General features: G+C 41.2%; 1 protein-coding gene across 1 annotated transcript in view; it reads left to right on the top strand.

Moving 5' to 3' along the window:
* Positions 1-10996, top strand: part of zswim8 (zinc finger, SWIM-type containing 8) — a 41148-nt gene that overhangs the window by 26952 nt on the left and 3200 nt on the right. The window contains exons 18-25 of the mRNA XM_085182695.1: positions 87-309; positions 2272-2561; positions 2662-2885; positions 5888-6388; positions 7255-7432; positions 8105-8278; positions 8363-8482; positions 9854-10032. Of these exons, the coding sequence (XP_085038821.1) occupies positions 87-309; positions 2272-2561; positions 2662-2885; positions 5888-6388; positions 7255-7432; positions 8105-8278; positions 8363-8482; positions 9854-10032 (1889 nt within the window). The remainder of the gene's footprint in view (positions 1-86; positions 310-2271; positions 2562-2661; positions 2886-5887; positions 6389-7254; positions 7433-8104; positions 8279-8362; positions 8483-9853; positions 10033-10996) is intronic.

Below are 10996 nucleotides of genomic sequence, written 5' to 3' on the forward strand. Positions count from 1 at the left end.
CCTAATATATATGTATATGTATGTATATATTCATATGTGTATTCATACACATCAAACAGGACTGGATGTTGATTTTTTTTCGATAGGTATGGCGAGTATTGATAGCAGTGCTCCAGAGACCACCTCAGACAGTTCTCCTACTCTCAGCCGGCGGCCAATGCGGAGCGGCTGGGCAGCAGCATCTTGGGGGCGGGGTCAGGACAGTGACAGCATCAGTAGTTCATCATCTGATTCTTTAGGCTCCTCCTCCTCCAGTGGCTCTCGCAGAGCAGGAGGTGGGGCCAGAGCCAAGAGCACGGACACAAGCAGGTAAACTCACACATGTTTATATTGGGTGCATACTGAATATGAAATGTATGGAAAAGATAACTAAAGCTTTGCATTTCTTTAGTTGAATCTCTGAAAAGCACCAATAAAATGATTCCCAACAAGCTATCAGGCAAAAAGTCTGCATATGTAGTCATGCTGGGCAGTCGGGGTGTTTTTTTTGTTTTGTTTTGTTTGTTTGTTTGTGTTTTTTTAATTGAGGAAAGTTGGTGCACAAAAGAAGATGTGGGAGGCCTAAAAATATCTACAGAAGGATCATCCATAAGAAATAAGAAAAAGAAAGGTCCAGAAAGGTCCTGACACAAGACCCGAGGGATGCATTTAACCCTCCAGTTGGTCTATGTACTGTTCACTGAAACCTCATTAAAACTGGTCTTAGTGAGACCAGTTTCTTCTTACTGTCAAGAAACAGTTTCTAAGGAAGGGAAACTGGTAGAGATGGCTGAGGTATGCCAGATTACACAGAAAGTGGACTGAAGCTCTATGACAACAGGTTAGATGGAGTGATTAATCCAAATTTGACATTTTTTGGTTCAAATATTTATTAAATTCAATCCAGTTTTATTTATATAGTGCCAAATCACAGCAGAAGTTGACTCAAGGCACTTTATATTCTAAGGTAGACAGATAATACAGAGAAATGGATGTTCAGTAGAGGTGGGAATCACCATACATCCCACGATACGATATTATTGCAATTTTTAAAAATATTTTGCGATATTCAGATTCTGTACATAAAGGTAAATTTGATCAATATTCATTTTCTCTAATATCAAAGTCTCACACTCAGTCTTTCTCTCATTTCAGTTTGATTGTTGACAAACTGAACGGTTTGTATTACAGTCTAGTCCAACTTAACTGAATCAACCATCTGGTACAATTATAGCTATTCTGAACTATGCAGTTTATGAAAACTATGCAGCCCCTTCAGCAACTGAAGAATTTGAAAGTAAATTAAAACAAAATATAATTTTACATTAAATAAAAAAAGTTTTAAACTTAATTAAAATAAAACATGTCTTAAATTAAAATAAGTAAACTGTCATGTTTATTGCTGCCAAAAACAAGTTAAACACATTTGGACAGTGAAGGAATGTCAGGATTCTTGCTCAGAAAAAGGATCAACATGCTCTGAAGTCAGAGCACAAAAACCTTTTTGTAACAAAGTATCGATTTCTGCTGTCCCTGTATCGATACATTATTAGCAAACAAAATATCACCATACTACACAGTATCCATTTTTTCCCCCACCCCTAATGTTCAGCTGCCTGCCAGTTAGAAGTAAGGGGAGGAAGACTGGACAACACGAGGAAGAGAGTCAGAGATTAATAATAACTAATGATTAAACACAAGAAATTCCCAGTGCATCATGGGAAGCCCCCAGCAGCCTAGGCCTGTTGCAGCATAACTAAAGGACTAAGGCTCACCTGATCCAGCCCTAACTATATGCTTTAGCAAAAAGGAAAGTTTTAAGTCTAATCTAAAAAGTAAACGCTCTTTTGAGGGTATGCGATAGTATGAGGTCTTTAAGATAATATGGGTCTCATATTATTCAAGACCTTGTATACGAGGAGAAGCATTTTAAATGTGATTCTGGATTGAACAGGGAGCCAATGAAGCCATAATTATGCTCTCTCTTTCTAATCTGTCAGTACTCTCACTACAGAGTTTTGGATCAACTGTAAGCTTTTCAGGGAGCGATAAACTAGTTCTTGAGTGTTATTGCGCAAATGCAAAAAAGTCTTACATATTTGTGTAATGTACACATTGATGGAACGATTAACGGGATCAAAAACTCATACTGCACTATAGATTTAATACTATTTAATACCTCTACAAAATAAAATTAAAGAAGTAAAGAGCTTTGGTTACATAGTGGAAATCCACAGTTTGTGTATATATTTTAATTAATAGTAATTAATTTGTCATAAATTCTTTGTTTAGGTACAAAGGACGACGTCCTGAGTGCCACGCCCCCCATGTCCCCAATCAGCCCTCAGAAGCAGCAGCTCACTTTTACTTTGAACTGGCTAAGACTGTGCTGATCAAAGCTGGGGGAAACTCCTCCACCTCCATTTTCACTCAGCCCTCAGCCAGTGGGGGGCACCAAGGTCCACATAGAAACCTGCACCTATGTGCCTTTGAGATTGGCCTGTATGCTCTTGGCCTCCACAATTTCGTTTCACCTAACTGGTTGTCCAGGACCTATTCCTCCCACGTGTCCTGGATCACGGGTGAGCAGAAGTGTGGCTGAAGGAAAAAGATAATGGCCCACGTTTAATGGCCCACGTTTGTCACTTACTTTTCCTCCTGTGTCCCTTTTTTTGTTTTCAGGCCAAGCCATGGAAATCGGCAGTGCTGCCCTCAACATCTTGGTGGAATGTTGGGATGGTCACCTGACCCCTCCAGAGGTGGCATCCCTCGCGGACCGAGCATCGCGAGCAAGGGACCCCAACATGGTTCGGGCAGCAGCAGAGCTGGCCTTGAGCTGCTTGCCTCATGCTCATGCCCTCAATCCTAATGAAATCCAAAGAGCTTTGGTGCAGTGTAAAGAGCAGGTACTGTGGGTTTGCACAGTAACTTTCCACTAAAGGTTTAAGGCATGTCTAGTAAACCGACTGGCAAGGTTATAAGTTACTGTTACTAATTCTAACTGTTATAACTTGTTTATTTTATTTAAAAGGGACAGATTATACTGATTAACATGAACACAGAGCCATAACTATTTTAGACAATTACAGAATTGTTTTTTAACTTTAATTTGATTTTCATTAATTGCATTAAGTGATTAGAAATTGCAACTATTTCTAGACAGCCATCTTTAGACCATTTAATGGTTTTTCTCTATTTTTTATTATTTTTATTATTTTTTACATGTAATTCCTCCTTTGACTCCTTAGTCCATTTCTTCATGGTTTTAATCTCAGACTTAGACGTTCTTTCTGTAAGCAGCTATAAGGTGAAGCAGACAGTGATCAGAGTCCATGAGCTGCACAGGGAACAGCACAGAGGGTGGTCTAGTAGTTTAGCATCCCTGGTGGAACACTTAATCTGTTGTCTGCATTTTGGAAGTTCATGGGTGAGGTTTGCACTGTAAAAACCCCTACAAATAATGATCAGGCAAGATGTTTTTTTCTTCTTGTTGGGTATCTGGTCAACAAGCTGATTTTGAGCCTCTGACACACAGGCTTGTGGTGGGATGTAAACACCGACCACAATGAATGAAGAGAATTCCCTCTGTAAATAAAAAGGTTTGTAGTTCATAAAGAAAGACTCCAGGCGAGGGCTACGTCACTTTCCTCAGAGTGTGACAGCACACTAGCCTTTACTGATTTAGAAGCAGATTCCACCACCTCTTGTTTTTCCTGAGAGCTCCACGCTTTGGTCCACTGGGGAAAAAAACCCTGAAGTCTGGCATCCGAAGAGCAGAGGCAGAGGAGTTTCACTCATTTTATTTGCCAGTGATCGGATGTTCACCAGGTGTATAGATGGGAGTGAGGCGTGCTGACATAGTTTGATGAGTCATGGTCGATGAAAACCAGGGGAAAAAATATAGACATGAATGTTCAATGTTTAAGAGTTCATCTCTGCAAAAGTGACAGGAGGATAGCAGCAAAAACAGAGTAAACTCACAGAAATCAGCTGAGGAGGTGGAGCACATGAGGCTGATGAGGCTGGTGGTTCAATCCCTCAGTCTGCATTGCCAAATATCGTTGTGCATTGGCCAAGTTGCTCTCTGAAGCATCCATCGGAGTATGAATGTGTGTGAATGTTGGTTAGAGAAAACAGTGTAGAAATAGGAAGCATATATCCCTGTACCCTTCAGGATTTATCCTGATCCTTCTATCAGTACTCATCATTAAACACAAGTGAGCCAGTTCAGCAGGCAGGCATACATGTCCATGCATGTCGTTCCCTCCACCAGTGAAAGAGGATGTTTTACCCTATGGGGTCATTAACTATTCCTTTCCTTTGCTACACTTCTTGTTTGCGGTCATTTTATCATGGAGTGATGTGGTAGATGCTAAATGGACTGATTCTTATGCAGCATGTTTCTATTCTCTCAGAGCACTCAAAGCACTTTATCAGCGATATGATATGAACTGGATCGTGTCTATTGAACAAAAGGAGGTCATATTGTTTGTTCACTTTGATATTTGATAACTTTCATTTCTATCAAATGATGTGGCAGGATCATTTAACTCAAAATGATGCTCTATAGTTTGTATGGACCCCAGATGTTTGTATTCATGCCGGACAACAAAGGGGCGTACTCTTAACGAGACAGCAGGTCCTGGGGCATCTCCTCCCAGGTTTGGACCAGCACATCACTTCAATAGAATTTAAAAACTGGCAAATAGTTTGAAGTCTGAACTTTCAACATAAGTTAAATTTGAGACTCATCGCGGCTGCAGCTTGTCGCTATTTGGAGGCACCGGCCTGTCCGTCGACCCCAGAGAGATAAGAACACGCACCTTTGCTCCGTTTCCAGAGTGTAACAATCAACCGCCTGTGTTGTTGATTCAAAATGTGCTCTGGCACCATCATAGGCATCAGTTGCTACTGACAACAAGAAATAAAGCTGGTCTGCTCTTTGGGCGAAACCATTTTATAGTGGTGGAGGGGGGGGAACACTATGCAATGTATTCAGTACTGGAATTTATATTCAATATTAATTGTAGCTAGGCTCAAAATGCTAATGCTAGCTTGTTAGCATTAACAATGTACAAAACTAGTGCCAACTAGTTTTGTACATTGTCATATACAAAACTAGTTGGCACTAGGGGGGTGGCAAGAGATTATTTTAGGGTGGCACATGCAGCCCCTGGATCCACTGCTTAAAGAATGGTACAACAATCAGAAAATCCAGCTTCTGCTCTCATCAGTTCCCAGATATTTACAGACTTGTTTAAAAAAAGAGGGGATCCAATTGAGTTTCATTTATACAGCAGTAAAGCATGACAGCAGTCATCGATATGGTACTGTGATTAACAATGTAATGTAGGATGAGGATACTATGAGGAAAAAATGGCCCTGTTTCAACTTTTTTGTTGCCACCAAATTCAAAAGAAGTTCATATTTTTGTAACATTTTCTCATTTTAAACAATGTTTTCTGCTTTTTAATGTGAGTAAAATATCGTTTTTTTTATGATTTCAAAAATCATTGCCTTCTGTTTTTGTTTACATTTTTTTAACCGGGTTTGTAGAGGTGCAATTCAAGTCAGTTTCAATGTTTCCTTAGCAGTCATATTACATCTTTTGGATTTATGTTGTGGATTCTCGAATTATCAAAGTAACTATCAAATATAACCTGAAATTTAACAAAAAATGTTACTTCATGGTTTATGTGTCCTGTCCTGTCAAATCCTGCACATAAAATATCTGCTGTGGCTTGTTTTGTGGGAATATCTGAGTTATGAAGAACATTACTGTGAAAGTGGCTCATGACAGACTGCCGTGACCTTAAACCAAAGCAGCAATATTACGTAGCCCATGTTTCCAAGAGTAAATTTAAATCGTTTTGCTTCCTCATCTCACTTCCTCTCTGTTTTCCTCTAGGATAATGTCATGCTGGAGAAGGCCTGCATGGCAGTAGAGGAAGCAGCTAAGGGTGGAGGTGTCTACCCCGAGGTTCTGTTTGAGGTGGCTCACCAGTGGTACTGGTTGTATGAGCAGTCAGTAGGTGGAGGATCGAGCCAACAACGGGAAACATCCGGCCGATGTGGGGCGAACGGCGGTTCGGGCAGGAGGCCCCCAGAGTCCAACTGTGGTGTGGTTCTTGACAGTGGAGCCAACATGGAGTCTCCAGGCGTAGCAACAGTCACAGCTTCCGTCACTGCGGCCGCCGTCGTACCAGTTATCTCTGTAGGGTCCACCATTTACCAATCCCACGCTATGCCTGGCCAGGCTATGGCTCACCCCCACACCCCGGGCCTCCACCCATACACCACTATCCAGGCCCATCTCCCCACCGTCTGCACGCCCCAATACCTAGGGCACCCTCTGCAGCATGTCCCCCGGCCCACCGTCTTCCCTGTGTCTGGGGCTGCATATCCACAGGTCAGAGTTCATTTTGGATCATTTTAGATAGTTTTGACTCAACTATGTTTTTCATTGTCTTTAAAGTCTTTTACATTCTCTAAAAATATTTTATTGTAAGCGGTTAAATTCAAAGGGAACACCCCATAAAGTAAGAAAACGCAAAATAATGGCAAGCTGAAAGACATTTACACTTGAACGGAAAAACAAAAACCAGGATGAGAACAAATCGACACACTGAAGAAACACAGCAGATAGACAGACAAACACATACATACTTTTTTCCTGGTACTGTTCCAGAAATATCAAATATGGTTTGTTGCTTCAGGTTTTTGACCCCTATATATTTAATGTAAGGCGAATTAAATTCCATGACAATGACAAACGCGCGCACACACAAAGAAAAAAGAAGCACAGCACGAATGATCTCATAGCCAGTAACTTTTTGGATTACGCGTTATTAGTTTTTTCTTTTATTGCTTACTTTGTTAAGTTGTTTGGCTCCTTGGTAGCAAAACTTAAAGAGATGAGGGCTACTTCAATACTTTTGCACATAACTTTACATGCGAGATCTTCAAACTTGCCTAACAGTTTCATCATTCTAGATACTGGCGGCTTTTATAGCAACTGGAAAAGCTTGTACAGCTCCTCCTAATGTCAGACAAAGAGACGATTCTTATATCCAGTGCTGTTTATGAATAAGTGCGTATCACAAATGTTTTCACAACTATTAGTAGTAGTATTGTTTTTTTTTCATATGTGCATCTTGTTAATTCCTAGTTTTTATTGTCTTGTGCAGCACAGTGACTACATTTTGTGAAAATCTCTCTCTAGACTATTCATAATAATATGCAAATAATCTATGCATGTTTGCTTAACTGCTTCAGGGAATGCACCCAGCATTCATTGGTGCCCAGTATCCATTCTCAGTGGCCACTGGCCCCCAGCCATCAATGGCAGCCACGGCTGTCACCTTCCCTGGTGTTCCTGTACCGTCCATGACTCAAATTGCTGTCCACCCCTACCACACCGAGGCCGGTCTGCCGCTCAGCACCACTGTAGCAGGTCGGGACTACTTTGTGTTTAAGAACTGCAGTTGCTAATTCTTCTGAATTAAAACTTTTTTTTGCTGGTAATTGTTACATTGTTACATGGGCGAGTTTGCATACAGTTGTGGTCAGAAGTTTACTCATCAGAAGCATGAATGTCAAGGTTAATCTGGGACTTTTAATCATTTCTTTGAGCTGCTCTTTTTTAGCTTGTCCGTGTGGACAGTTACAAATTCAGTCCGAGGGCCTGTTTCTTGGTTCCCCCTGTCTTGGTCCATGCAATGTCTTCTTCTAGACCTGAATAACGTGTTTGAACTGATTATCTTAGAATCTGCAGTTGTTTAGAAATAGCTCCAAAAGACTTTCCTTGTTTAAATCCTTATTCTCCTTCTTAGTTTAACTGAGTTCTTTGGACTGTTCAGACTTTTATGCTCCAAAAAGAAAGTACCCGTTGTAGTGAACTGCGATCGCAGAACCTTCAGCACCACGTATTAAACAACTTGACTATATGTATGTAGTTGAGCATAAATGTATATTTTTGACCATGTGTGAACCTAAAATAAACCTTTGGGGATTTTTAAAGCCGCTGAAGGTACATTCATGCCCTTGATTAGTGAATGTAAACTTTTCACAACAATTGTATGTTGTCATTGCTAACCAATGTACTGTGTCTGTTAAAATGTTGTAGTTGGTGGTGTTCACCCTGGCCCCACCATCCAGGCCATCCAGGGAGCATCTCTGCCCTCTCTGTCCTCTCAGCCTGGCTCCTTGGTCAGCAGTCCTTTCCCAGCAGAAGATGAGCAGCACAGCCAGCCCATTAGCCAACAAGGCCTGCACTACTTGCATTCTGCTTATAGAGTTGGTGAGTAGTTTATGTTCTCTGATTATATGTTAGTCTAAGTAGTCTGCATTATTAACCAATATGTGTTCCTTGTCGTCTGTAAAGGCATGTTGGCATTAGAGATGTTGGGCAGAAGGGCTCACAATGACCATCCCAACAACTTCTCCAGGAGCCCTCCTTATACTGAGGACGTCAAATGGTTGCTGGGACTTGCTGCCAGGCTAGGTGAGACTTTACCAAATAAAGGGACATCTCTGGCTGCACCTGGACACACATTTGCATTCTGTTTGAAATCGGGGAAGTAAGATGATAAAAGAAATCGTTGCTACAGAAGCCAATTTTGAAGAAAAAAATACAAAAAAGTGAAGCCTTCAATTATATAGTAATGTTCTAGGTCTTAAACCATCCATTATCTCTTTGCATTTTGCTGGGAAATGGCAAATAGATGCAACAATGTATTGAAACATTTGGAAAAATAAATGGAAATAAAGTATATGAGAACAGAGATTGTAAAATTATGACATCTTTATTTTTCAACATAGCCTGAACTCTCTGTGGCGGATGGATGGGAATGATGATCCAATAAGGAAATAAAGAATAGAAAGAGTACAGTTTACATTTAATAAGCAACCAACTTGAATAAAAGTGCCACAGGTGCATAATGGGGGCCTTATACTGTAAGAGAGTGCAAAGATGTTACATATGCAATAATGGGGGGAAAAAACAAAAGTAAAAATGAAGTAAGACTGACACTGTGCAAGAGAGGAGTGCAAACTGTGTTACTAAACTATATGAAAAAGAAGAAAGGGTAAAACCGATAAGTATGTGTGGACTGTTAGTGAAAAACAGTTAGTGTGCAGTTTATAGAGAGTGGCAGGAAGTGTGAATCGGACTGAGGGAGAAGGAGCTCTGCTGCCTCGACATGTGGAGTGGATTTTGGTGTGATGGGTTCTCCATGATGGCGAGCAGTTAGCTCAGTGACCTCCTGTCCCTCACCGACTGGAACGCCTGCAGATTCTGACCAATGATGCTTTCAGCTCTGCGGATTAGTTTGTTCATCCTGCCGGTATCTCTGGCACTGATGCTGTAACCATTCATATGCCTGACAACCCAACCATGAAGACAAATAGACAGGCTTCACTGCAATCCACAGCTTCCTCTTCCTGACGTAGCAAAAGGATCAAATAAAATAATGAAGCGTCACATGTCATTCAGTTTCAGACAGTTAGTCTTCTTCTGTGTATGTTTCCCTTTTAGCTGTTTTAATTGATGCTGGCTTAGCTATAAGCTTTCCTCTTTAGACTGCTTTAAGAGCATTTCAAGAGATAACGGGATTAACCGCTCCATGGTCATTTTCAGTTAAATTGTAATCTGTCTCGTTTTTTTTAATCTCTTCCACGGTTGATTTATTATTTGAAATTTTATAGATGATCTGTGTGTTGGCTGAAGTTTAATGCAAATCTGATTAAGACAGAGGTAGGAGTCAGGCAGCAATCCCTGGATCAGTTGACTCCTACCTCTATCTTAATCACCGTTACTCCTTCCTGTCTACATGGCTCAAGGCAGACTTTTCTCTCACTCCTTCCGTCCTGCCAGGAGTCAACTATGTGTACCAGTTCTGTGTTGGAGCAGCAAAAGGCGTCCTCAGTCCATTTGTCCTGCAGGAGTTAATCATGGAGGCCTTGCAAAGGCTGAACCCCGCCCACATCCATGCCCATCTTCGAACACCTGCTTTCCAACAGCTTGTCCAGCGCTGCCAGCAAGCCTATCTGCAGGTACATCATATTCACCGCAATACAGCGCTCCCTCGTTTATCGCGGGTGTTACGCTCTAAAATTAACCCACGATAAGTGAAATCCGCGAAGTAGCCAACTTTATTTTTTACAATTATTATAGATGTTTTAAGGCTGTAACATCGTCACTACACACTTTACACACTTCTCTGACAGTCATGAACATTTTCACACTTTTCTCTCTTGTTTAAACTCTCAAAGTTCAAACCTTCGTAGAAAAATAAGTCCAGTATTATAGGATCAAACCAGACACCCCAGCTGCCGCTGATGGTGCAAAATGTTTCGTCGACATTGTTGCGTTTGTTGGGGAGAAAACGTACAAACATACAGCACTTCAGACTCACACTGCTAGCGAAGATTTGTGTAAATTTGATAAGCTGAACGCATTCTGTACTGTACAGGAGACACGGCACGAGATTGACTGACAATGGTCTACAGCCAATCAGGACGCAGAACACAAAGCACTGTTAAAAAACGCGATATAGCGAGGGACCACTGCATTCATAATGGGGTTGATGACAAAGAGTAAAGCAGGTTGGGCTGCAGGACTGATTCCCACAAGTGTCTCATATTTATAAGTAATTAAAATCTTTTACAGTTTTTCAGTAAGGAGAGTAAAAAGCACGATAGAGCTGTTGTAAAAAGCCAATATTTGTCTACATGTGTTCGCAGGCCCAAGTGAACAAGTCTGCAGACACGGTTACTATAATCAACACTGTTTATTATCACGCACACGAGTACATCCAGCACGATGCTGTCATGCAGTCTCTGAGACGGGAGTGGAGCTCCCACTCCTTTACACGTTCACAAAAAGGGAGGAAGTAACAAACTGATCATAGCACCTCACGCGGCTCGCTGTGAAACCTAACAAACACTCCACTACAACGAGTGCGCTTTTTCATGCCCTTGGTGTTATCAGCGCCTGCAAAAGAGAGTTGTTTTCTTC

The sequence above is a fragment of the Neolamprologus multifasciatus genome, chromosome 13, assembly GCF_963576455.1.
Source record: "Neolamprologus multifasciatus chromosome 13, fNeoMul1.2, whole genome shotgun sequence".
Taxonomy (NCBI): domain Eukaryota; kingdom Metazoa; phylum Chordata; class Actinopteri; order Cichliformes; family Cichlidae; genus Neolamprologus; species Neolamprologus multifasciatus.